Below are 27951 nucleotides of genomic sequence, written 5' to 3'. Positions count from 1 at the left end.
TGGACACGGTTTAACAATCCATTCAGTTCTTCCCGGTGTAGGTTTGAAATTTTTCTTCTTAGCATTGTTTCTTATTTTCCATATTTTTCACCTTGAACTTAGTTTCTTTTCTAAAATCCTGCAGCCCTAGTTTGTCGCATTTCTTTATTCAAAGTAATATAAGTAGGCAATTTTCTTTTCTGATATCCCACTTGGCAGATTCTTGTCAATGTTTATTTTCATTTTCTTATTTTCAAGTGAAAAATATATTCCTTTGTTTGGCATATTCTAAGCTTACACAGACAACATTTAACAATCTTTAAAAAATTAACATAAATTAGGACACATTGGCGCGACTGAGCGACTTCACTTTCACTTTTCACTTTCATGCATTGGAGAAGGAAATGGCAACCCACTCCAGTGTTCTTGCCTGGAGAATCCCAGGGGCGGGGGAGCCTGGTGGGCTGCCGTCTATGGGGTCGCACAGAGTCGGACACGACTGAAGCGACTTAGCAGCAGGACACATTTAAATCTTACTGTTTGTATTTATTTATACGACATAATTTAGTATTCTGAGGTTATTCCACATAGAATTTCTGTTAATTCACTAGAGAGTTCAGAATGTCTGTCAGCACTAGAGTTGGAGGGAATTATGGAAGGCCATGCAGGAGATCAGAGGCTGGACTTCTTGACTGGATACTGGGCACTATATGTTCTCATGTCCTGCACCGTGTTCTCTAAAATATTAGAACTTGTCAACATTTTATAAGCAAGAGAGAGCACGTGTGAATCCAGAAGATGCGGCTGCATTGACTCTGAATATCAGCGAGGCAACCACTGGCTGCGTCACACCCTGCATCACTCTCCAGTTTGAGACACCCAGGGCAGGTGTCTGGAGCTGAGTTAGGTTAGGAACAGTGTGGTTTTTGCCCTTTGCCTTCCTATTGCTTCTCACACATGGGCGGTGGTACCCATAGGAGTCTAGTGAACACAGGTGGGTTGAATTGCAGCCCAGGCACCGACCCAGGTTCAGGCGGAAAACATGGCTGCTCACCTGGCAGCTGGGTTCAGACGCAGCCCCGGGAGGCCTGCTCTCTGCCAGGGAGTCAGTGTCTGAGGGCAGTGACATCTGTGTTTTCCTTCAGGAGAAAATGAAACCTGCATAATTGGAGGGAATCCCTCTGAAGATGAAGCTTTTATCCCAACTTCTGGGGAAAAGGCATTGGTTTTCAGGGGAGAAGGTAAGTGCGGGGGCAGATTTGAGAGCCAGGAGTTCATTTTGCCCAGGATCAGAGTTTAAAGCCCATTCTTGCTTTGCCTTTCTGCAGCTCACCTATGTGGATTTATCTGCTTATGACATCGTTGACCTGCACCACAGATTGGAACCCAAGTGCCTGTATGAATTCACAAACCTAAAAGACTTCCTCAACCGCTTTGAAGTAATTCTCCTGGTCTTCTCACTATTTATATCTCTTCTGTCTTCTCCATGATACTTTCTTAGTCTCAGGGCTAAAAATTAAGACTACCTACCATTTATCAATGATTGATTTATACCAGGATATCTGCTGAACATCGTACATATATTGTGTTTCATCTTTGCAGCATTTCTACGTGGTAGAAGAATTATCACCTCCATCTTTTTAAATTAATTATTTTAATTGGAGGATAATTTATTTACAATATTGTGGTGGTTATTGCCATACATTGACATGAATCACCCATGGGTGCACATCATCACCTCTGTCTTATAGTAAGGAATTAAGTTGAAAGGACAGTAATTGCTGAAGATCACAGACAGCCTGTGCTGGGCTCCCAGTGAGAGCATCTGGCTTCTGTGTGCAACAGTCAGTGGTTCTCTGTTTCTTGTACTGAAAAGAAAGGCTCAGGTCCTTTCCTTGTCTGAGTTCACAGCCCTGGACAGTATGGAGGAAGCAGAACTTTCAAGAGATGGTATGCAGCTGTGAGTGATATAATGAGACACAGAAGGATTGATATCAAGTACCAAAGACGGACACAATTTTTTCTCCTGGTTCCTGGGGAGCTTAGCAGCAATCATATCCCTGCCTGGGGTTGTATTATGATTCCTAGGACTAACTGGGGGCTTCCTTGGGGGCTCAGTAGTAAAGAATCTGCCTGCAATGCAGACCCAGATTCGATCCCTGGGTTGAGGGAGATCTCCTGGAGGAGGGCATGACAACCCACTCCAGTATTTTTGCCTAGAGAATCCCATGGACAGAGGAGCCTGGTGGCTGCAGTCCATGGGGTCGTACAGAGTCAGACACGACAGAAACGTCTAAGCAGCAGCCCCAGGACTAATTGACGCTGACATTTGAAAACATAGGTAGATACCCATGTGGAAGTATTTTTCTTGACATCTCTTATGGTGATCACTACTCTTCCCTTTCTGTCTTCCTTTCCTTCTTCCTTCCAGTTACCCCAGATTCTGTCTCAGAGATGTGATAGTACATCATTTTAAGTCACATTCACTGATCTGACCCTCTCCTGTGCATGAGGCACTGAATCAGGCGCAGGGAGTCCTGGTGCCCAACCTCTGGGGCTCAGCGTAGCTGGAGAACTATAAGAACCCCAAGCTGTGTGGTGTGGGTGGAGCCACCTTGGTTCTGGAAGAGCTCAGCTTGATCTCATTTCCCAACTCACCACTGGTACCCTCAGTCAACTAACTAGAGAGCGACAAAGTCTGCTTTATGTCAGGTTTGGGAATTTGAAGCTCTAGTCCAAAAGATTTTCAGCCTACAGTCTGCTTTCTATTCCCCCTCTCCATCATGGAATCTCCTTTCTCAGCTAGTTCTCATCAGTTCTGGTTCGGTCCAAGCTGATCCGCCTTGGGGATCATTCAAGAGTCATCTGGATCATCACCCAGACGACTGCCTGGAAGTGAGTTGGAGACAGATGTGGGCTGCAGTGTGTGGCCTCTGGGGCCTGGACTGTTGGATACAGGCAGCCCCAGGATCTTTGGATCCTTGAAACTCTAGGGGCCCAGTGAGACTAAGCTCAAGTCTCAGGCCAGGCAGTTGGACTTTGTTCTTTAAGAGAAATAATTAGAATCTGGTACTGAGCTTTATACTTTTCTATCAGCTTTCATCCAGGTTTGCTGAGTCATTGAGTACAGTGGTCTCTTCTGCAAGTTGTTTATGTATTTCTGAGCCTCTTTGTGGTGCTAGGGGGCCCCCTGTGGGCAAAGCCTGGAGCCTGTCTCTGATAAAAGTTATGTTTATAGTATATTGTAATCTTTAAAAAAAATTTTTTTTTCTAATTTATTTATTTTTGGCTGTGCCTGGTCTTCACGGCTGGGCTGGCTTTTCTCTAGTTGTGGCAAGCAGGGGCTACTCTCTAGTTGCACTGGGCAGACTTCTCACCGCAGTGGCTTCTCTTATTGCTGAGCACGGGCTCTAGGAACGCAGCTTCAGTAGTTTAGCATGTGGGCTCAGCAGTTGTGGCTCCTGGGCTTTAGAGCACAGGCTCAATAGTTGTGGCGCCTGGGCTTGGTTGCTGCATGGCATATGGGATCTTCCTGGATCAGAGATGGAACTTGTGTTTTTTTGCATTGGCAGGCAGATTCTTTATCATTGAACCACCAGGGAAGCCCCTACTGTAATCTACAAAGTGTGCAATAGCATTCAGTTCAGTTCAGTTCAGCCGCTCAGTTGTGTCCGATTCTTTGCGACCCCATGAATCGCAGCACGCCAGGCCTCCCTGTCCATCACCAACTCCTGGAGTTCACCCAGACTCACGTCCATCGAGTCAGTGATGCCATCCAGCCATCTCATCCTCTGTCATCCCCTTCTCCTCCTGCCCCCAATCCCTCCCAGCATCAGAGTCTTTTCCAATGAGTCAACTCTTCGCATGAGGTGGCCAAAGTACTGGAGTTTCAGCTTTAGCATCATTCCTTCCAAAGAAATCCCAGGGCTGATCTCCTTCCGAATGGACTGGTTGGATCTCCTTGCAGTCCAAAGGACTCTCAAGGGTCTTCTCCAACACCACAGTTCAAAAGCATCAATTCTTCGGCACTCAGCCTTCTTCACAGTCCAACTCTCACATCCATACATGACCACAGGAAAAACCATAGCCTTGACTATGTCTACAAAAAGAATGTATTTTACCTTAATTTAAAATAGTTTATTGCTAAGAAATGCTAACCATCATCTGAGCATTCAGGGAATTGTAGTGTTTTTGCAATTGTTGTTGTTTAGTCACTAATTCAAGTCCGACTCTTTGTAACCCCATTGGCTGCAGCACACCAGTCTTCTCTGTCCTTTACTATCTCCTGAAGTTTGCTCAATCTTGTGTCCATTAAGTCAATGATGCCATCCAACCAACTTATCCTCTGTTGCCTCTGTTGCCCTCAATCTTTCCCAGCATCAGTCTTTTCCAGTGAGTCACCTCTTCACATCAGGTGGCCAAAGTATTGTACCTTCAGCATCCGTCCTTCCAATGAATATTCAGGGTTAATTTCCTTAAGGATTGACTGGTTTGATCTCTTTGCTGTCCAAAGGACTCTCAAGAGTCTTCTCCAGCACCACAATTTGAAAGCATCCATTCTTCAGTGCTCAGTCTTCTTTAGGGTCCAACTCTCACATCCGTACATGACTACAGGGAAAACCGTAGCTTTGACTATAGCGACATTTGTCAGCAAAGTGATGTCTCTGCTTTTTAATATGCTGTCTAGGTTTGTCATAACTTTCCTTCCAAGGAGCAAGCGTCTTTTAATTTCATGGCTGCAGTCACCATCTACAGTAATTTTGGAGCCAAAGAAAAGAAAATCTGTCACTGCTTCCACTTTTTTTCCTCCTATTTGCCATGAAGTGATGGGACCAGATGCCATGATCTTAATTTTTTGAATGTTGAGTTTTGCAATAGTAAGATCAAATGATCACAGACCACCTTAACAAATGTAATGATTATGAAAAATTTGAAAATGGTGCTATAATTACCAAAGTGTGACAGAGACATTTAGTGACCTTTAGTGAGCAAATAAATGCTCTTGGAATAAATATTGGTGATATACTTACTTGATGACACCAACCTTAGTTTGTAAAATACACAATACCTGGGATGCATAATTAAGTGAAGTGTGATAGAACCAGAGACGCCTATACATCACCCTCTCTGGTGGATATCCTCAGAGTGGAGTCTCCATGTGTGGTAGGTCTTAGTAAGATAGCACATTAGTTAGAGGAAACTGAAGGGGTTGAGTTCTGACCACTAGGGATTGCAGGAAGACTGTGCCTTCTGTAACACTTGCCCCCACAAGGAGGGGCTGTACTGGGCTTCCCAACTTGGGTATCTGACATGGAGCTGCTGAAGCCCCAGTGGGGCAGCTGATCATGATCCGACTTCCTTTTTCTCATCCTTATGGTCTCGAGAGGATTTCTGCCTACATGAAGGAGCCAGGGCCATGCTTGCTGCACCAGGGCCCTGGAGAACAGCTGGAGCTTCCTACACCCCAGGACCAGATGTCTTATTTTCTCCTTCTTTCTTTCTGTTCGTCCCCACTCAGGCCCTATTTTGCCCCAACTCTTTCCAATCCCATTCATTTAGGATCTCTAAGCTCTACAATACCCCATTTTTCTTCAGAGAAGTCATCCCCTGATGTTATCATTTCTGCTCTAAAGCCAACCAGATCATCCTTCCTTTCCATGTTTTTTTTTTTTTTTTTTTTCCTGCTGTGAGTAGCCTGACCAGATCCCTGGCTTGGAGAGCTCAAGCCTGAGCCCCCAGCACTGCCCTGAAGACCAGAATAGGCCTAGTGTGCAGGCCTTGCTCTCCCAGCGTGGGCCCTGCCCAGCATTGCCAATCACCAATTAAGCTTTAACCACACCTGCTATGTCTTATCTTTTTTCCTCCTGACCATCTGAACTGTCCAACTGGCCCTGCTGCTTCCTAGGGATAGAGTGGTGACACTGGCAGTGTCTGGGTGCATGGGGATCCTGTCTGGTAGTAAGATGTTCTGAGACTTCTTGTTCCCATTTCTGAGGCCCTCAGAGCAGGAGTTCTCAGAGGGTTCCTTCTACTAATAGAAGGGAGGCCTCTTCCTGAGCCTCCATCTCTCATCCATTCCTCCTCCTTATTAAGAGCTCATGGCTTTGTAGAGCTGTGTGTCTTAGCAGGGCTCAGAGTGGTGGGAATGCCTAGTGGAGAGAACAGGATTCGTTTCCCTTTATAGTGCCTGGCTTTATCACATCTGGAATGTGTCTAGGGTCCCATCTCCACTCTTTTCTCAGATGCCTTCAAGGCGCCTTCTGTTGGCTGCTACCCAGCTATTATTCAGGACCTTCTTTCTTGGTTTGCTTCCTCATTTTCTTGGCTACCTAGGAGATACATTTCTTTAGTCCTTGCATATCTGCAGATGTATTGCTAGTGTACATTAAACTAACATTTTGGTTGGGTATAGAAGTCTAAGACGAAGATCTTCAAGCCTCTGATGAAATTAGTCAGAGCTTCTAGAATTCAGCGTTGTTCATAGGAGGGCGATGGCACTCTTCCCTGAATCTCTGGTGGATGGCTCTTAATGTTGGTGACTCTACTTTTAGTATATGTGCTTCTGAAGCAACCACAATATCCATAACCCTAAAGACGTGGCTGTATTAATTAAACCAATAACTTAAACTGGTTTTCATTCATTAAATATTAAATATAGTTTTAAAATTGGGGACAAGTTTCTGTTACATTTAGAAATATTTAATTTGTAAACACTTTTAAGTCAATTAAATAGAATTCTTTTATTAATTAATTTTAATAATGCTATTCTGAGGGAAAAGCATATCATATTTATAATGTGCACAGACAAGCATACATCTAGATAGACACAGAGATCTCGCAGTTTTATTTTAAAACTTAGTTATGGGGATTTCCTGGTGGTCCGGTGACTAAGATTACATGCTCCCAATGCAGGGAGCCCAGTTTTGATCCCTGGTCAGGGAACTAGATCCCACATGCCACAACTAAGAGGTCACATGCTACAATTAAGCCCTCACACAGCCAAATAAATAAATGAAATATTTTTTAAAAGTAAAAAAAAAATAATTAGTCATGAATCAAGTATTGTAAACTCACTAATTTATAAGCTGGAATAATTCATTTACACCTTGAATTTAAAGAAAGACCTATAACTCTTTCCCCTTTTTTTCTTCATTTTTAGGTTCTACTGATGGACCCAAGGCTGCTGTTTCAGGCAATATGGGCTGTGTTTACAGGTCTCAGGACTTGGTAAGAATTATAATCACAAGCTTTCTCCTGGGAGCACTTCTGTTCCCTCAAGTTCGGAATCTGTAAATGTTTTTCTCTAATTTCAGAAACAAAAAACCAGTTTGGGAATGATGAAAGAACCCTATCCTGGCCAATTTGGGGCAAGATAAGGACTTTCAGGTATTGGCTGTGTACCAATTGTACACAAAGCCAGCTGGAGTTCTAGCGGGCAGCTGCCAGCCCCGGAGCTGGTAGACTTTCAGTTCAGTCACTCAGTTGTGTCCAAGTCTTTGCGACCCCATGGACTGTAGCACGCCAGGCCTCCCTGTCCATCACCAACTCCTGGAGCTTACTCAAATTCAGGTCCATCAAGTCGGTGATGCCATCCAACCATTTCATCCTCTGTTGTCCCCTTTTCTTCCCGTATTTAATCTTTCCCAACATCAGAGTCTTTTCAAATGAGTCAGTTCTTCCCATCAGGTGGCCAAAGTATTGGAGTTTCAGCTTCAGCATCAGTCCTCCCAATGAATATTCAGGATTGATTTCCTCTAGGATTGTTGGTTGGATCTCCTTGCAGTCCAGGGGACTCTGAGTCTTCTCCAACACCACAGTTCAAAAGCATCAGTTCTTTGGCACTAAGCTTTCTTTAGTCCAACTCTCACATCCATACATGACTACAGGAAAAACCATAGATTTGACTAGACGGACCTTTGTTGGAAAAGTAATACCTCTGCTTCTTAATATGCTGTCTAGGTTAGTCATAGCTTTTCTTCCAAGGGGAAAGCACCTTTTAATTTCATGGCTGCAGTCACCATCTGCAGTGATTTTGGAGCCCAGAAAAATAAAGTCTCTCACCGTTTCCATTGCTTCCCCATCTATTTGCCATGAAGTGATGGGACCAGATGTTGTGATCTTAGTTTTCTGAGTATTGAGTTTTAAGCCAACTTTTTCACTCTCCTCTTTCACTTTCATTGAGGCATTTTAGTTCTTTCTGCCATAAGGGTGGTGTTATCTGCATATCTGAGGTTATTGATATTTCTCCTGGCAAGCTTGATTCCAGCTTGTGCTTCATCCAGCCCAGCATTTCGCATGATGTACTCTGCATATAAGTTAAATAAGCAGGGTGACAATATACAACCTTGACGTACTCCTTTCCCAATTTGGAACCAGTCTGTTCCATGTCCAGTTCTAACTGTTGCTTCCTGACCTGCATACAGATTTCTTAGGAGGCAGGTAAGATGGTCTGGTATTCCCATCTCTTAAGAATTTTCCACAGTTTGTTGTGATCCACACAGTCAAAGGCTTTGGTGTAGTCAATACAGCAGAAATAGATGTTTCTTGGAACTCTCTTGCTTTTTCAACGATCCAACGGATGTTGGCAATTTAATCTCTGGTTCCTCTGCCTTTTCTAAATCCAGCTTGAACATCTGGAAGTTCCTGGTTCACGTACTGTTGAAGCCTGGCTTGGAGAATTTTGAGTATTACTTTGCTAGTGTGTGAGATGAGTACAATTGTGTGATAGTTTGAGCATTCTTTGGCATTGCCTTTCTTTTGGATTGGAATGAAAACTGCCCTTTTCCAGTCCTGTGGCCACTGCTGTTTTCCAAATTTGTTGGCATATTGAGTGCAGCACTTTCACAGCATCATCTTTCAGGATTTGAAATAGCTCAACTGGAATTCCATCACCTCCACTAGCTTTGTTTGTAGTGATGCTTCCTTAGGCCCACTTGACTTTGCATTCCAGGATGTCTGGCTCTAGGTGATCATACTATTGTGATTATCTGGGTCGTGAAGATCTTCTTTATATAGTTCTTCTGTGTATAGTTTTTGTATAGTTCTTTTGTATAGTTTTTTGTATAGTTCTTTTGTATAGAACTTTTGTATAGTTCTTCTGCCACCTCTTTTTAATATCTTCTACTTCTGTTAGGTCCATACCATTTCTGTCCTTTATTTTGCCCATCTTTGCATGAAATGTTCCCTTGGTATCTCTAATTTTCTTGAAGAGATCTCTAGTCTTCCCCATTTATTGTTTTCCTCTATTTCTTTGCATTGCTCATTTAGGAAGGCTTTCAGAAACACAATTTTGACAGACTTTAGAAATACAATTTCTCATTTTCTTATAAAGTACAAATCTTTCCAATTTTAAGCCATATTTAAAAAAAAAGTCAATCACCATTTAAGCTTTGTAAATGAAAATGTTTTCTTAATTTCTTTTTCTGATGATTTGTTGTTAGTGTTTAGAAATACAGGTGATTTTCATAAACTGAAAAAAAAAAAAAAAGTCAATCAGATCAATTCATTCCAAGGCTCATTCTAGACTTTTCCTGTCTCTGGATTTCTTCTAGGTTCCTGCTAAGAAATCAATTCTAGCTTCTTGCCTAGTAAATCAGTCCAGATTTTTTTTCTAGGCTTTTCTGCCTAGGGTTTCCTAGGCTTATTTCACTGTGGAAATGTGCGAAAATTTCTTCTAGACCTTTCTTGCTTATAGATTCCTCATAGGTTACTTTAATCTAGGAAATGTACTACTACCCTATTAAGATTTCAGGTCTTGGGAATTCCCTGGCAGTCCAGTGGTTAGGACTTGGCGTTTTCATTGCTATGGCCCAAGTTTGATTCCTGGTCAGGGAACTAAGATCCTGCAAGCCACGAAGCCCAGACAAAACAAAGCAGAACTTAAAGACTTCAAGTCTTAATATCCTAAGATTTCAAATAATAATCCTTATTAAGTGAAATTATCCTAAGATTTCAAATAAAGTTACCATAAGGAGGTCCAGATATCAGGAAGAGCTCCCAGAAGCAGCTGAAGTGCTCTATAAGGCTCAGGGAAGGGGGACACAGAAGGCGCAAGCTTAGTACTGAGCACTGTACCAAGTGCTGTACTAAGTCTACCACATAGACTCCAAGTGCCCTCAGGTAGATTTTCAGATACCTTGTTGACTCTGCCAAGTAATGTCTGTGGAAATAATCAACAATCCAATCTATAACAGAAAAGAGTTTTCTTTGAGGCAAACTGAGAAATTTAGCCCAGGAAACACAGATTCAAGAAGCACTTGAATTGTGTTCCTCCAAACTGCAAAATAAGGGAGGCTTATAAGGGCAAAAAAAAAAACCCCACAAAATTATGTAAGTTGTTTGTGAAGAATTATAATTGAAGTTGGCAAGAAGTAAGGGTGCTTGTTAAGCAAGGCTTGATTGGGATCCAGAATGGTTGCATAGTTGTGAGGGGAGACCTTGAGAACATAAGGTTGCAGCTGGCAGGGCTAGTGTCCTAGAGTCTGATCTTGCTCAGAGAAGAAGTTTGCAGCAGCACAGGAACATATCTGAAATTATATCCACAATGGCCATAGGGCTCCATTTTGGATGCCTGAACCACAGTTACTGCATTTTGATCTGTAGATGCATTCTTTTCTTTAAAGATTAAAGCAGATATACAATCCACGTTTGACAGATCACAAAATAGGCTGTTCTGTTGACATAATGTTTAAGTCATAAAAGCCAATGACGTTCTCTAACCTCCACAGGTGAAAATTTTTTCCATTACACCCTTCCATGAATATTTTAAGCACAAGTTTTCTCCACCATGATTTACCAGTCACCGCTCCTCTCTCTGCATTGCATCCACTAGAAGGAATTTCAAATCACACTGCCCAGTGGTCTGCTTAAGAGGAAGTTTCTAGTATCTCAGGAGTCCCCAAAAACTGTCCTACCATACGTAAGTAGCTGCTGATTTTGTGGGTATGGTATTCAGGCAACATTCAGTTGGGAGAAAACATTGCAAATCAACAAAGAACATTTATTTAAAAATATAATCCATGAAAAAAGGCCCAAGTCTTGAATGGGCATTTCCTAAAAAAGAATATCCAGAAGGCCAATAAGCATATGAAATGGTGCTTAGCATCATTAGATACTAGAGAGGTTAAGAACTCAGATCTGATTACATACCTACATAGACAAAAATTAGAACAGAAAAGAGTGCTTTTTTTTTAATTTAATTTTTTAGGTTGGAGTATAGTTGATTTTCCCCTTCATGGATCACAGCCTTATCATGGCAAAGAGGCTTGTATAACTCAAAGACGTGATCAGCCATGCTGTGCAGGGCCACCCAAGACTGACAGGTCATAGTGGAGGGTTCTGACAAAACATGGTCCACTGGAGTAGGGAATGGCAGACCACTACAGTATTCTTGCTGCGAGAACCCCATAAACAGTATGAAAAGGCAAAAAGATATGACACTAGAAGATGAGCCTCCCAGTTCAGAAGGTGTCCAATATGCCACTGGGGAAGAGCAGAGGGCAACTACTAATAGCTCCAGAAAGAATGAAGCAGCTGGGCCAAAATGAAAAGGATGCTCAGGTGTGGATGTGTCTGGTGGTGAAAGTAAAGTCCAATTATGGAAAGAACAGTATTACAAAGGAACCTGGAATGTTAGGTCCATAAATCAAGGTAGATTGGACCTGCTCAAGCAGGAGATGGCAAGATTGAACATCGACGTCTTAGGTACAGGTAAAGTAAAATAGATGGGAATGGGAGAATTTAATTCAGATGACCATTATATCTACTGTGGGGAATAATCCCTTAGAAGAAATGGAGTAGCCTTCAAAATGCAGCACTTGGGTGCAATCTCAAAAATGACTGAATGACTTGGCGCGTTTCTAAAGCAAACCATTCAACATCACAGTAATCTAAGTCTATGCCTCAACCACTGATGCCAAAGAAGTTGAAGTTGACTGGTTCTATGAAGACCTACAACACTTTCTAGACCTAACACCAAAAAAAAAAAAAAAAAGACCTTTTCATCATAGGGGACTGGAATGCAAAAGCAGGAAGTCAAGAGATACTTGGAGTAACAGGCAAGTTTGACCTTGGAGTACAAAAGGAAGCAGGGCCAAGGCTAACAGAGTTTTGTTAAGAGAACATGCTGGTCATAGCAAACACCCTATTCCAATGACATGAGACAACTTTACACAAGGACATCACCAGATGGTCAATACTGAAATCAGATAGATTATATTCTTAGCAGCCGAAGATGGAGAAGCTCTATACAATCAGCAAAAACAAGACCGGGAGCTGACTATGGCTCAGACCATGAACTCCTGATTGCAAAATTCAGACTTAAATTGAAGTAGGGAAAACCACTAGACCATTCAGATACGACCTAAATCAAACCCCTTATGATTAACAGTGGAGGTGACAAGCAGATTCAGTGCCTGAAGAACTATGCACAGAGGTTTGTAACACTGTACAGGAGGCAGTGACCAAAACTATTCCAAAGAAAAAGAAATGCAAGAAGGCAAAGTGGTTATCTGAGAAGTCTTTATAAATAGCTGAGGAAAGAAGAGAAGTGAAAAGCAAGGGAGAAAGAGAAAGATATACCCAATTGAATACAAACTTCCAGAGAATACCAAGGAGAGATAAAGTGAAGTGAAGTGAATTCACTCAGTCGTGTCCGACTCTTTGTGACCCCATGGACTGTAGCCTACCAGGCTCCTCTGTCCATGGGATTCTCCAGGCAAGAGTACTGACGTGGGTTGCCATTTAAGACCTTCTTAAATGAACAGTGCAAAGAAGTAGAGGAAAGCGATAGAAGGGAAGGACTAGAGATCTCTTCAACAAAATTGGAGTGATCAAGGGAACATTTCATGCAAGGATGGGCATGATAGAAGACAGGAATGCTAAGATCTAACAGAAGCAGAAGAGATAAAGAAGAGGCAGCAAGAATACACAAAACTATACGAACAAAGTTTTAATGACCAGGATAACCACGATGGTGTGGTCACTCACCTAGAATCAGACATCCTAGAGTGTGAAGTCAAGTGGGCCTTAGGAAGCATTATTGAGAACAAAGCTAGTGGAGTGATGGAATTCCAGTTGAGTAATTTAAAATCCTAAAAAATGATGTTGCAAAAGTGCTGCACTCAATATGTCAGCAAATTTGGAAAACTCAGCAGTGGCTATAGGAGTGGAAAAGATAAGTTTTCCTTCCAATCCCAAAGAAGGGAAATGCCAAAGAATGTTCCAGCTACTGTGCAGTTGCTTTCATTTCACATGCTACTAAGGTTATGCTCAAAATCCTTCAAGCTAGGCTACAGGAGTACATGAATTGAGAACTTCCAGATGTACAATATGGTTTTAGAAAAGGCAGAGGAACCAGGGATCAAATTGCCAACATTTGTTGGATCATTCACTTTCATGCATTGGAGAAGGAAATGGCAACCCACTCCAGTGTTCTTGCCTGGAGAATCCCAGGGACGGGGAAGCCTGGTGGGCTGCCGTCTATGGGGTCGCACAGAGTTGGACACGACTGAAGCGACTTAGCAGCAGCAGTAGCAGAGATGGCAAGGCGATTCCAGAAAAACATCTACTTCTGCTTCATTAATTACTTGAAAGCCTTTGACTGTGTGGATTGCAACAAACTGTGAAAAATTCTTAAAGAGATGGGAATACCAGACCATCTTATCTGTCTCCTGAGAAACCTGTATTTGGGTCAAGAAGAAACAGAACCTTAGATGGGACAACTGACTGGTTCAAAATTGGGAAAGGAGTAACACAAGGCTGTATATTGTCACATTGTTTATTTAACTTATATGCAGAGTATATCATGAGAAATGCTGGGCTGGATGTCAAGATTGCCAGGAGAAATATCAACAACCTCAGATATGCAGCTGTTACCACTCTAATGGCAGAAAGTAAGGAGGAACTAAAGAGCCTCTGGAAAACGTGAAAAAGGTAGGTGAAAAAACTGGCTTAAAATTCAGCATTCAAACACTAAGATCATGGCACCCAGTCCCATCACTTCATGGCAAATAGGTGAAGAAAAAGTGGAAGCAGTGGCAGATTTTATTTTCTTGGGCTCCAAAATCACTGTGGATAGTGACTGCAGCCATGAAATTAAGACGCTTGCTCTTTGGAAAGAAAGCTATGACAAAGCTAGGCAGTGTATTAAAAAGCAGAGACATCACTTTGCCAACAAAGCTCCCTATAGACAAAGCTATTCAGTAGTCATATATGGATGTAGAGTTGGACCATAATGAAGTCCGAACACTGAAGAAGTGATGCTTTTGAATCGTGGTGCTGGAGAAGACTCTTGAGAGTCCCTTGGACTTTAAGGAAATCAAACCAGCCAATCCTAAAGGAAATCAACCCTGCATAGTCATTGGAAGGACTGATGCTGAAGCTGAAGCTCCAATACTATGACTACCTGATATGAAGAGCCAATCATTGGAAAAGACCTTGATTTTGGAAAAGATTGAAGGCAAAGGAGAAGAGGGCAGCAGAGGATGAGGTGGTTAGATAGCATCATGACTCAATGGACATGAATTTGAGCCAACTCCAGGAGATAGTGAAGGACAGGGAAGCCTGGTGTGCTGCAGTCCATGGAGTCACAAGGAGTTGGACATGAACAACATGAGCGACTGAACAATAGCTGATTTACAAAGGTGTTCCAGTCTCTACCGTATAGCAATGTGACTCAATTATACACAACCTAGTTGTGTAAAAAACAGTCTTTTTTTAAAAGATTCTTTTGCATTATGGTTTATCACAAGGGATATAAGTATGATTGCCTGTGCTATTGCATTTGGTTTTTACCTATTGTATACATAGCAGTTCGCATCTGCCAATCCCACACTCCCGGTCCTTCCCTCCCCATCTCACCCCGTTGGCAACCACAAGTCTGTTCTCTCTGTCTATGAGTGTTTCTGTTTTGTAGATCGATTCATTTGTGCCATATTTTATATACCACATATGGTATTAGTCTTGCTCTTTCTGACTTACTTCACTTAGCATGCTAATCTCTAGGTTCATCCATGTTGCTGCAAATGGCATTATTTCATTTTCCCCATCCTCATCCCAGCTTCTTCCTCCCATTTGCTTGTGGCTGGTCCCAGGTTACAGAGGTGCAGTACCACGGTGAGATTCCCAAATGCTATTAGCTTTTACTCGGATTTTGAAACTATTGTGGCCCACTCTGGACAGCTCCCTATCATTGCTTGAAAGGGGAAATCCAGTTGCCTCGGGGCCCCTGGCCTCCTGCCTGAGTGGGGCTCATTCCCTGGGGTGGGCTGGGCAGTGAGGCCGGCTCCCCAGGTGTCTGAAACAGGCTGCAGGGGTTCTGAGCCCTGAGAGGACCCACGCCCCTCCAGGGACATGCCAAGACCCTGTTGAGGTGGCCCAGAAAAGCTGTGTTGTTTACAGGCTCAGCACAGTTGTTACTTTAAGATGTTGATGGAAGGCAGTGTGAGGCATGAGACCCCCGGTTGGGTTGGGGCTGGGGGGAGTTGCTAGGCACACCGGAGGGGCAGACAGCCACAGCTCTTTTCAAAATATAGGTCCCATAAGGCCTCAGCCAGAGCATGGACCTCAGAGTGGAGTTTCTCTTCCTCCTAGCCCTAGGCAGAGACCCGTAGGACTAGGTTTATATAATCCTAGGTATATATGTATGTGGAATACATATATATACCACATCTTGTTTATTCATTTTCCTGCTGATGGACATTTGGGTTATTTCCATACTTTAGTTATGTGAACAGTGCTGCTGTGAACATGGGGTGAAGGTATCCTTTTAAATTACAGTTTTATCCAGGTGCATGCCCAGGAATGGTATTGTTGTATCATAGAGTAGCTCTATGCTTAGTTTTCTGAGGAATCTCCACATTGTTTTCCATAGTGGCTGCACCAACTTGAATTTCCACCAACAGTGTAGGAGGTTCCCTTTTCTCCACACCTTCTCCAGCATCTATTATTTTTTTTTTCCATTTGTTTTTTTTTTTTGTAGACTTTTAAATGGTGGTCATTCTCACTGGTGTGAGATGGTACCTCACTGTAGCTTGGATTTGCAATTTTCTAATAATTTGTCATGTTGAGCATCTTTTCATGTACCTACTGGCCATCTGTATGTCTTATTTGGAGAAATGTCTGTTAAAGTATTCTTCCCATTTTTTGATCAGGTTGTTTTTTTTTTGTTGTTGTTGTTGTTGCTGAGTTGTATGAGCTATTTGTATGTTTTGGAGATTAAGCCCTTGTCTGTTGCACCATTTGCAAATATTTTCTCCCGTTCTGTAGGCTGTCTTTTCATTTTTTAATGGTTTCCTTTGCTGTGCAAAAGCTTGTAAGTTTGATTAGGTCCCATTTGTTTATTTTTGTTTTTATTTTATTGCCTTGGGAGACTGACCTAAGAAAACGTTGGTATGATTTATGTCAGAGGATGTTTTGTCTATGTTCACTTCTACCTGTGTACATATATCCTTAGGTTCTTCTTCTTTTCCTTTAACATTTCCCTTTAAATCTATACTTATTGGCCATACGCCTGTCCACATACTACTGAGTATTTACTGGATATGTTTCATTCTTTAGAACAGATAAAGTGCAATTTGCCTTGTCAGTCGCACACTGTTGGACATGTGGGGTTTTCTAACATTTTACCTTTTTTTTTTTTTTACCACACTATAGGATTATCTTAAACTAAAGTTTTCCTTTGTCTTATTTCCTTTATGTGGTAGATCCCCAAGCAGATACTAGAAGGCAAAGGGTGAGAACGGTTTTAAGCTTTGATAGTAGATTATTTTATTGCTCTGCAGAGAGAGTAATTTACATGATGGTGCCCCCAGCAAGGCATGTGGACTTCTTTCTGCAGTATCTTAGGCAGTTGGGGTGTCACAATTTCATCTGATGCTAGTTTTACGGGCTCATAATCATACCTTATGGTTTTCCACCATAAGATGTTTCCACTTTTGGTGTTTATTGGCTGTGCTTGTTTACAGCTGATGAATGAATCCCTGTCTGTGAATCTCCCTGTGTCCAGTGCTGTTTGACTTTGTTCATCCACGATTTATTTAATTCTGGATCATAGATGAGGTGGCAGCAGTCACAACCTTTTCTCATAGGCAAAGTGGAACTACTTGTGGTTTTATTTTGCACTTCTTACCACATAGCAAATAAATATGTAATTATAAATAAATATATAATTATAATAATCAATGAATATGTTTGTAAAACTAATCATAATATAAAAAGCTAAAGCACCCCATTTTTTTGAAGTCTCCTCTATCAAACTGGACTGGCTGAGATATCTTATAATAGAACTCTAAGGAGGTTTGGAGAGAAGAGGTCCTTTTTTCTACTGGTCAGTCTCCTTGATCATAGGGACTGTTTTAAAGCCTTTAAAGAGCAAGTCACAAACATGTCTGCCTGCATGTTTTGCCCACCTGATGTGTGTGCATCAGTGTCTCTAGGAGGCCTTGAGTGGTATGTAAAATATGGAGAAGGAGCTGTTTCTATGGTTACTTCCATCACTGATATCCATGTGTGGTAGTCATTAGGTGCTGACATATTCAACTGTGGTCACCCTATGAGGGTGTTAAAAACAGAGAGGATCCTGGTCTAGACATCATGAGTTGCCAGTGTCATCCTTAATAGAAATAACCCCCAGAGAAAAATCAGGGATATCTTGAAGCAAAAGGACAGCTTTATTCTCAAGGTTTGCAAACTGAGGATATTCAGTCTTCGGCTGGAACGGAAAATATGTTGGGAGGCGGGGCACAGGGAGAGGGAGTGAGTAATTTTTGTAAACAAACAAACAAAAAAACCCACAGAAACCATAGTTTGAGAGACTTGTAATGGGACCGGATGGTCCTTGCAGCCACAAATCCTGGCTGAGTGATGGCAAGATTGTTTTCAATGATTGGTTGTCATTCGAGCTTCCTACTAGGGTGTTTTTTTTTTTTTTTTTAAGATAGGACCTTTTGCAAAAACAGGCATCCTTGTAGATTTTGCTTGTGGTTTTCTAAGAAAACAGAGCACATGACTGAAACCCAGGTCCATCATAACTGCCTAGCTTCATTTTATTTTGGCTCCTCATTAGCTACAGGGGTCCATTTTCTAGGTTTTCCTTTGTGGATTTTTCTTCATTTTCCTTTCCTTAGGGGATTTTATTTTATTTTTAAAGCAGTAACTTGTAAGAATTTTCTGTACGTCTTTCTCAGTCATGTGGACAGTTTTTTTTTCTTTTAACTTTTTCCCTTTCTCCTTGGGGCCAGGTCAGTTCCCAGCAGGGCCCCCCGAAACTGCTGGTCAATCTCAGCTCTTCACCTTTGGTGTAACGGGGTTGCTCCACCTCTGTTGCAGGGCCACCCCATTGGCCCAGGGCAGGAAGATGGCCTTTAGACTGTCACAGGAGCTGTGGACCCCAGCACCTGGCTGTGGGGAGCATGGCTTCTCCTGAGCACGCCACTGCTTTTCAGACAGGGGTGTCCTGATGACCGCCTGACCCAGCTCCCCCAGTCTAAGTGGGCACCTAAGCAGGGCTGTGCTGTGAGAGCCACACCAAAGACCTCCCCCAAACTTGCCCCTTGGTGGACATGGTTTAACAATCCATTCAGTTCTTCCCATGTAGCCATGTCAGCAGCTCCTGGAGAATTAACTGTCCTGGCAGAGGTCAGCGCTGTGGCCCTGGAATGAACCTTGGGGAGCTCCGCATGAGCCCACTGTCTGACAACCAGAGCAACCCCACACCACACTCTGCACCCGGGAAGCCCAGGCTGCCAGCCCAGCACCACATTCTCTGCCCGCTCTCCTGGGCTTTTGTCCTGATCTGCTGCCCGGTGCCCGCGGAGACAGCCCCCAGAGCAGGTCGTTTCAGGCTGTCCCTGCAGATAGCCCTTCCTGCTGTCAGTCTGTGACCAGGCTCGTGGGTGCTCTGGCTCCTCCTGCCAGGGCAGTAGGAGGAAAACCAGCTGCAGGTTTTGACCTATGGTCGTAGACTAGAATACCTTAACCTCAGCACCACGGACAGTTTAGATGGTGTAATTTTAGATTGTGGGGGGCTGTCCTATGCATATTGAGGTTTTTTTCAGCATCCCAACTCCTCACCCATCAGATGCCAATAGCACTTCCCAGTCGTGATAATCACAAGTGTCCATAGACACTGAAAATGTCCCCTAAGGGAAAGAATCACTCTCCGCCTCAAAGGAAGACAAATGATGTAGTGAATGGAGGCTAGCATTTAAAAAGAAAAGAAAATCAGATTTCCCTGGAGGTGCAGTGAATAAGAATCCACCTGCCTATGCAGGGACATGGGTTCAATCCCTGGTCAGGGAAGATTCTACATGCTGAGAAGCAACTAAGCCCGTGTGCCACAGCTACTAAAGCGTACACACTCTAGGGTCTGAGGGCCACAACTACAGAGCCTGCCTACTGCAACTACTGAAGCCGTGCTCCTAGAGCCTGTGCTCTGCAACAAGAGAAGCCACCACAATGAGAAGCTCACCACAATGAGAAGCTCTGCAATGAGAGAAAGCCTGTAGCAGCAACGAAGACCCAGTGCAGCCAGAAGTAAATAAAATAATAAATAAATAAATATAGAAGTGTATCAGTTCAGTTCAGCCGCTCAGTCGTGTCCGATTCTTTGCGACCCCATGAATCGCAGCACGCCAGGCCTCCCTGTCCATCACCAACTCCCGGAGTTCACTCAGACTCATGTCCATCGAGTCAGTGATGCCATCCAGCCATCTCATCCTCTGTCGTCCCCTTCTCCTCCTGCCCCCAATCCCTCCCAGCATCAGAGTCTTTTCCAATGAGTCAGCTCTTCTCATGAGGTGGCCAAAGTATTGGAGTTTCAGCTTCAGCATCATTCCCTCCAAAGAAATCCCAGGGCTGATCTCCTTCAGAATGGACTGGTTGGATCTCCTTGCAGTCCAAGGGACTCTCAAAAGTCTTCTCCAACACCACAGTTCAAAAGCATCAATTCTTCGGCACTCAGCCTTCTTCACAGTCCAACTCTCACATCCATACATGACCACAGGAAAAACCATAGCCTTGACTAGACGGACCTTTGTTGGCAAAGTAATGTCTCTGCTTTTCAATATGCCATCTAGGTTGGTCATAACTTTTCTTCCAAGGAGTAAGTGTCTTTTAATTTCATGGCTGCAGTCACCATCTGCAGTGATTTTGGAGCCCCAAAAAATAAAGTCTGACACTGTTTCCACTGTTTCCCCATCTATTTCCCATGAAGTGATGGGACTGGATGCCATGATCTTTGTTTTCTGAATGTTGAGCTTTAAGCCAACTTTTCCCCTCTCCTCTTTCACTTTCATCAAGAGGCTTTTTAGTTCCTACATGTCCAAAAATAATAAAAATAAATTTAAAAAAAAAAGAAGAAAGGAAAATCAGAATGCAACACATGTTGATAAGGTCGGTCTTCCTTGATGAAACTTCTATTTTGATTAATAATATATCCATGTATGTCCTAGATCATCTGGTAAATTATTTTTAAGCTTTGACATTTCAGACTTTTAGAAAATTTTCAAAAGTACAAAGAACTTGTGTAGACCCCAATACTAACTTTCCACACTTGATTTCTCTGCCTTCTCCCCTCCCTCTCCTTCCGTCTTCTCTGTTTCTCAAATGCTCCCTATGAGCACATGGGCCTTTTGTACCAAAACACCACCCTCTGTGCTCTAAGCTGTCATTGCTAATGTTTGGGTTTAGGTTCATAAGTGACAGTGATTTATAATTGTTCTCACCTGTGTTGTCCTTTTAGGGTATTCAGGCCACACTTGTCTACAGTTTGTGACAATTTCTGTATTGCATTTCTGTTTAGAAAGTTTTGAAAAATTACCAAAAAAATTCCCAAGGACCAAGTGTCCTTTTGGGTTATTATTGTTCTTTATAATGCTATTATTCATTCGGAATCTTTGTTTCTTTAGCACATGTTTTGATGTGTGTATGTTTGTTCCATTTGTTTGTAACATTAATTAGCCATGACCTGAGAGAGATTTCCCCCACCTTTAGAAATTGTTTGACTAATTTTTAGGTATCTTCCTCAGTCCTGATTTTTACTATCATGTAAAACCTTTTGTTTTTGTTGTTAGACTACTGTTATATTGATTTACTAATGTTTTCAGACAATTAACTAAGGGTTTTAGAAACATTTGTTTAAATGTGGATTTTTTGTTCTTAGCATTGTTTATTTTCCATAATTTTCACCTTGAACTTGGTTCCTTTTCTAAATTCCTGAAACCCGAGTTCATCTGTCTTTCCTTATTGAAAATAATATGAGCAAGTAGTAAAAATTTGTCAGACATACAATTTGGCAGTAAATTGTCACTGGGTTTTTCCATTTTGTTATTTTCAGGTTAAAAAATGTTCTTTATATCTTGGATATCCTAAGCTTACACAGACTATTTCCAAGTCTTAAAAAAATTAACAACTAGGGCACATTTTAATTGTATTGTTTGTATTCACTTATACTGTATAATTTAGTATTCTGAGGCTATTTCACATATAGTTTCTGTTAATTCACTAGAGAATTCAAAAGGTCAATAGTAGAGCTGGAGGAAATTATGGAAGGCCATGCAGGAGACCAGAGGCTGGACTTCTTGACTGGATATTGGACACTATATGTTTTGATGTCCTGAACAGTATTCTCTAAAATATTAGAACTTGTCAACATGTTACAGTCAAACAAGAGCACATGTAAATCCAGAAGACACAGCCACACTGACACTGAACATCAGCGAGGCAACCACTGGCTGCACCAGGCCCTTCAGCCCCCTCTCCAGTTTCCCGAGTCCCCCTGCCCCCTACTGCCTTCCACACCCACCAATGGGACCCCTGGGCCTGGAGGCTGAGTCTGAGAGCCTTCTCTGCCAGCCCCCCTCCTCCTCCTGCAGGATTTGCGTCTTCTGCCTGTGCTTGGGGCCCATCCCTGTATCCCCAGTTCCTTGTTCCAGCAGGCACGGCCTCTTTCTCTTGCCTTCAAGCTCCCTCCCTCTCAGCGCCCCTCGGTGTTTGAACACTGAAAATCTCTTCCATACTTAAAAATTCCTTCCTTTATTTCCCAGATGACTTTCAGCCTTTATTACCCAGGATTGTCTTACTCTTGTGGCTACTATATGACAGGATCACAATGATTGTTTCTTGCAAAAAAAGAAATGAAGGACAGATGAACAAATTACATTATATTGTAGTATCAGCTTTACCTACTTTAAATGTTATTATTCTCTTTGTTCATTTGAAACAGCCATTTTCCTAATGGAATCTAGTCATGTTTCTGTTCTAAGCTCAAGATGGGTAAAACCCAGAATGGCAACTCCTTAATGTGCTATGAAACATATCATTTTCAAGAGGGCCAGCACTTTTGTGTTTGCATGGCCACCATCATCTCCCTGGGGACAAACCTACCAGGGTATCTACCTGACATGAGCCGCATCCTGAGTCTGCACCCAGAGCTGAGCCCTGAAGACTTACAGGGTAGGGACTAGATGGACATAGAGGGACTGAGCTCTGCTGGTCTCTGCTGATATACTCTCCCTTCTCCCTAACTTAGCAGAGATGTGCACACTCAGTGATTTAATGTGAATTAGATAAAGTCTATCTGTATCCTCAACCCCTTGGTGTTTTGAAACTTTTATTGAATACCTGGTTCACTTAGTTCAATCTGAACAAAGTGTTACATAGTTTAACTTATTTTTCTAGTACATCAACCTTGAATTATTTTTAAAAAATATTCATTTATTCGTCTGCACTGGGTCTTAGTTGCGGCATGGGGGATCTTTGATCTTCTTTGTGGCATGTGGGATCCTTTTTTTTTTTAGTTGTGGCATGCAAACTCTTAGTTTTGGCATGTGGGATCTAGTTCCCCAACCAGGGATCAAACCTTGGCCCCTTGCATTGGGAGCATACAGTCTTAGCCACTGGATCACCCAGGAAGTCCCTCAACCTTGTGTTTTAACTTGTAGACCCATTTGTTTTTAAATGTTCTTCTCATCTGTTTTCATATATCCACTAATTTGTAATACTCTTTAAACAAAGAATAGGAAACACAGGCCAACTTATGTCCTATTCTCCTAAATTTGAAATAGTCTTCAAACTTCCAAGAAGAACACTGACAGGTAGAAGCTGGTTTTCTGGAGGTTATATCACAGAGAGAATTCAAAGGACACTTGAACCATCCTCTCATACACAGAACTACACAGGGGTCAGGAGGCAGGATGAGGGCTGCAATCTGTGGACCTGGGCAGCTGAGGGTGTGCTGGGCCCACTCTGACCACGGTCCTGTGCACCGTCCTTCAGGTTCCTGACTGCCACCCCTTCTGGCAACTCTCTGCTACAAGAGAGGAGACTGACTACTCCGAGGACAGCTCTTCCCCTTTCAGTCACATTCCTTCTGTGACCACCATTCTCCCCATCACTGTATCATGTGAGGGACATCTAGCTGGCAGTTAGGATATTTCTGGACTGCACTTGGATATCTTCTTTGCTGGCCTGGTTCTGGATTTAGATTCATAATCCAAACCATAAACCAGTTGGTTAATATACATTTGATCAGTTTCACTCTTAGAACAGCAGGGAAGGGCTGGGCACTGAGGCACGTTTTCTTGACCTGGGTGGTTCTTCCTATCCCAGTGATAGGCTTTTCTTTCAAGACTTGAGGCTGTTAGGGATCGTAACTGACTGAGGAGCTTTAGGATTGCCTGGAGTCCTGTTCTTCCTGTGAAAGGAGCCAATTAAACCCTCAATTTGAGGGGCACCTGCTCTTGGCCTAAACTTAGTGGACAGAGCTCCCCAGAGCTCGTGGGATATCTGAAGCCCAAGGGCAAAACTAAGCGGTTCCTGAGAGAGAAGGGAAGGCAGAAGAGCCTTGCTGCTGTTGATTCCGATTTGTTTCCTGAGCGTGCCACCAACTCCACCGACTTAGCAGAGATCTGACTGGGATCAGGAACCAAGTGGGCCCGACCCGGGGGTTCTTGACATCCCAGAGCCCGCACCATGTCTCTGGAGACCCCTTGGCTCTGAGGCGGAAATAGGTCTCATTTTCGCTTGCCTAGAGTTGCATCTGGGAAAGGCCTCGAGGAGTTGGGGGCCGCGCTGGGGGTGGGGCCTAGAAGAGGGGCGGGTGCTTCCGGCCGCGCCTTCACCGCCGGGTCAGAGGATAAATTTCCAGCCCAGCCCCTGTGAAGTGTCTCCACTCAGCACGGAAACCAGCCCCATGACCATGATCCTGGGTTACTGGGACATACGCGGAGTGAGCTGGGGTCACCAAGGCGGGAAAGATGGAGGCCGGCAGGGTAGGGAGGGTTGCGGGTGGGAAATGCTGTGCAATGGGGATTGATTTCACTAGAATATTCCTCTTCAGAGCTTGGTAGAGCCAAGCCCGAAGTCCTATTCCTCTGCCCTTTTTTCTCTAGCGGGGCTTGTGCGCGGGAGTGTGGGTGGGGGTTGGTGTTGAGGTTGTGGGAACACAGAAAGTCAGGCAATTAGGACCTGACATCTGCTCTCCCTCTGGCCATCTCTCTCAGTTGGCCCACGCCATCCGCCTGCTCCTGGAGTACACAGACTCAAACTATAAGGAAAAGAAGTACACGATGGGGGACGGTAATGGCATCCTTATCATGTCCTGACTTCTGCCCAACTCATGCTGGTTTGGTGCCAAGCATCCCGTGTTCTGACCCCTGTTGTTCACGTCTGTCGTCCTCCCCTCCAGCCCGCCCAGCTGGAGCAGGGACCTGCACCTTCCCGAACCCTTTAGGATGCAACTGGCCTCCAAGGAAGGATATGAGAGCCCACAGCTGGGTCCTGTATCAGCCATTGGCACAGGCTCCGCTTAGTGCTTACCTGAAGCCTTTGTAAGGATTACTCACCTAGTTTCAAGAAGTTTCTAAGTTGGTTTTTCCCCTCAAAGCTCCATGTGAGATTAGTGGTTTAGATTCCAGATCCACCAGTTCAGGGGGGTCTTGCCTCTACTCCTTGCTGGGTCCCCCTAGAAAGGAGGGTTGGATTCCTGGGAGGTTGTTTCATTGCATCTTCTTTTTCACAGCTCCTGATTATGACAGAAGCCAGTGGCTGAATGAAAAATCCAAGTTGGGCCTGGACTTCCCCAATGTAGGTGCAGGGACTGGGGTGCTGGGAGGGGGAGTGGACAGTGTCACCATCCATCTCCTTTCCTGGCTTAGAGGTTTCAGGAACAGGTGCCTTCTGCTCTGTCTCTCAGCTTCCTGGTTCTGTTTTCTGCCTTTCCATGATGCTCTGTGTCCCAACTCATCCCTTTGTTTTACAACATATCATTTAGTGTCTGCTGGAGAAGGAAATGGCCCCCACTCCAGTACTCTTGCCTGGAAAATCCCATGGATGGAGGAGCCTGGTAGGCTGCAGTCCATGGGGTCGCTAAGAGTCGGACACGACTGAGCGACTTCACTTTCACTTTTCATTTTCATGCATTGGAGAAGGAAATGGCAACCCACTCCAGTGTTCTTGCCTGGAGAATCCCAGGGATGGGGGAGCCTGGTGGGCTGTCATCTATGGGATCGCTTAGAGTCGAACACGACTGAATCGACTTAGCAGCAGCAGCGTTTAGTGTCTGCAGTGGGCCAGGCTCTGTGAGTGCCAGATTTCATCTCTTCTCTAATGCAAGGGAGGAGATGCAGGTGGCCCAAGTGACCAGGCCCTGTTCTTCCAGCTGCCCTACTTAATTGATGGGACTCACAAGCTAACCCAGAGCAATGCCATCCTTCGCCATATCGCTCGCAAGCACAACATGTGTGAGTGGGCATGGGGTTGGGGGCAGGGGCACAGGTGGCCATGTCCTGTGCTGGACTGGGGTGGGATGCTGAGGGTGAGTCTCTGTTGTGTGGCCACAGGTGGGGAGACAGAGGAGGAGAACATTCAAGTGGACTTATTGGAGAACCAGGTTATGGATGTCCGCTTGCACATGGCCAGGATCTGCTACAGCCCTGACTTTGTGAGTCCTTTCACATTGGACTGGACAGGGTTTGAAACGCTGGACACAGTCCTCTACACTGGAGAATCTTAGGAAAGACTCCAGCTTCCTCTGGGTGGAAATTCAGTTCCTAGACAGGTGTTTACATTGTTAACCCAGTGTCTCCTCCTCGACATCTCTGGCATAAATACAGGTGCCTAGTAGGCAGCCCAGGGTCAGACTTTATTCCTCTGCCTCTTGTCTTTCAGCCTCTCAGATTCTCTCCAACTGTCCAGAAACTGCTCAGGCGTCTACACCATTTCTCACTCCCAAACTGGAATGTAGGACTTTTTTCCTAGTCATTCTACTGTTTATTGGCCTGAGGTCTGAGGACCGAGCTCCGCCAGGTCTCACAGCACTGCTGGTCTGACCCAGGGCAGGTGTCTGGAGCTGAGTGGTGACATGTTCATGAACAGTGTGGTTTTGCCCGTTGTCTTCCCATCGCCTCTCGCAGATGGGAGGTGGTACCCATAGGAGTCTGATGAAGACATGTGGGTTGAATTGCCCCAGGTGCAGTCAGGGGACATGGCTGCTCACCTGACAGCTGGGATCAGACACAGGCCTGGGAGGCCTGCTGTCTGCCAGGGAGTCTGTCTGAAGGCAGTGACAGCTGTTTTGTGTCTCAGGAGAAACTGAAACCTGGTTACTTGAAGGAAATTCCTGGAAGGATGAAGCTCTTCTCAGTTTTTCTGGGGAAGAGGTGTTGGTTTGCAGGGAACAAGGTAAGGGGGATGGCTTTTGGGGAGGGAGAGCTGTCATTTTTCCCCAGGTTGAGAGTTTGGTGCACATTCATGCTTTGTCTTCCTGCAGCTCACCTATGTGGATTTCCTGGCTTATGACATCCTTGATTTGCAACGCATATTTGAGCCCAGGTGCCTGGATGAATTCCCAAACCTCAAAGATTTCCTCACCCGTTTTGAGGTCATTCCCATGATCCCCCTAGTATTTATGTCTCTTCCCCCACCTTTTCCTGATGCTTTCCTGGGTGTATGCATGCTAAGTTGCTTCAGTCGTGTCCAACTCTTTGTGACCCTACAAACTGTAGCCTGCCAGGCTCCTCTGTCCATGGGATTATCCAGGCAAGAATACCGGAGTGGGTTGCTATGCCCTCCTTCAGGGGATCTTCCCAGTCCAAAGATCGAACCTGCATCTCTTTCATCTCCTGCATTGGTAGATGAGTTCTTTATCACTAGTGCCACCTGGGAAGCCTGGATGATTTCCTAGTTGGAACTACAATGAAGAATAGCATTTATGGAGAACTTGGTTTATGCCAGAATCTCTGCTCAGCAATGACATATATTGTGTCAAATTTCATCTTTATAACATTACTACACGGTAGAAAAATTATCCTCTGCATTTTACAGATAAGGAGTCAACCTGAAAGGACAAGTAGTTTCTGCAGGTCACAGAACCAGAGCAGGCTGTGCTGGGCTCCCAGTCAGAGCGTCTGACTTCCATGGGCAGCATCAGTGGCTCCTCATTTCCTGTAGGAAAAAGAAACCTCAGGTCCCTTTCATGACTGTGTTGACAGCTCTGGAAAGTGTGGAGGAAGCAGAACCTTCAGGAAATGATGTGCAGCTGGCATTAGTAGAGTGAGACACAGTAGGATTGATATCAAAGACTAAAAAGACAGACAATATTTTCTCCTCATCTCCAAAGGGCTTTGCAGCAGTTGAGTCTCTGCCTGTTGTTCTGAGATTCTCAGAGCTGTAGTTGGTGGCTTCCCTGGTGACTCAGATGGTAAAAAATCTGCCTGCACTGTGGGAGACCCCAGTTGGATCCCTTAGTTGGGAAGATACCCTGGAGAAGGGAATGGCTACCCACTCCAGTATTCTTGCCTGGAGAATTCCATGGACAGAGGAGCCTGGGGGGGCTACAGTCTGTGGGGTCCCAAAGAGTCAGATATGACTGAGTGACTAACATAACATTTCTGCTAACATAATATAGATGTCCTGTACAAGGATTTTATCTTGACTTCTCATTTGGTGGGCACTTTCCTTCCCTCCTCATCTCCC

General features: G+C 43.9%; 2 protein-coding genes across 3 annotated transcripts in view; both read left to right on the top strand.

Annotated features, from left to right (window-relative positions):
* LOC133244150 (glutathione S-transferase Mu 1-like) overlaps positions 1–27951 on the top strand; it is a 43468-nt gene that overhangs the window by 10279 nt on the left and 5238 nt on the right. Inside the window, exons 1-7 of one of the 2 annotated variants that reach the window (XM_061410907.1) lie at positions 23885–24205; positions 24480–24555; positions 24998–25062; positions 25637–25718; positions 25818–25918; positions 26563–26658; positions 26747–26857. In XM_061410907.1, the coding sequence (XP_061266891.1) occupies positions 24170–24205; positions 24480–24555; positions 24998–25062; positions 25637–25718; positions 25818–25918; positions 26563–26658; positions 26747–26857 (567 nt within the window). In that variant the 5' untranslated portion in view covers positions 23885–24169. Of the gene's footprint in view, positions 1–23884; positions 24206–24479; positions 24556–24997; positions 25063–25636; positions 25719–25817; positions 25919–26562; positions 26659–26746; positions 26858–27951 lie in introns of those variants that run through there. The other variant, XM_061410908.1, reaches the window with a different exon arrangement.
* On the top strand, positions 235–9343 carry LOC133244151 (glutathione S-transferase Mu 1-like). The gene is made up of 3 exons (XM_061410909.1): positions 235–1220; positions 1308–1418; positions 7139–9343. Exons 1-3 carry the CDS (start codon positions 1167–1169, stop codon positions 7208–7210), a joined length of 237 nt encoding a protein of 78 aa, XP_061266893.1. The 5' UTR covers positions 235–1166; the 3' UTR covers positions 7211–9343.

Source organism: Bos javanicus, chromosome 3 (genome assembly GCF_032452875.1).
Source record: "Bos javanicus breed banteng chromosome 3, ARS-OSU_banteng_1.0, whole genome shotgun sequence".
NCBI lineage: Eukaryota > Metazoa > Chordata > Mammalia > Artiodactyla > Bovidae > Bos > Bos javanicus.
The sequence above is the reverse complement of the archived record's forward strand: the minus strand, read 5'-3'. Positions and strand labels throughout refer to the sequence as shown.

Bases quoted from the DNA above. Each gene is read 5' to 3' on its own strand.
- LOC133244151 (XM_061410909.1), top strand. From the start codon at position 1,167: ATGAAGCTTTTATCCCAACTTCTGGGGAAAAGGCATTGGTTTTCAGGG. The intron at 1,221-1,307 runs GTAAGTGCGGGG...GCCTTTCTGCAG, and splicing joins ATTGGTTTTCAGGGGAGAAG to CTCACCTATGTGGATTTATC. The intron at 1,419-7,138 runs GTAATTCTCCTG...CTTCATTTTTAG, and splicing joins ACTTCCTCAACCGCTTTGAA to GTTCTACTGATGGACCCAAG.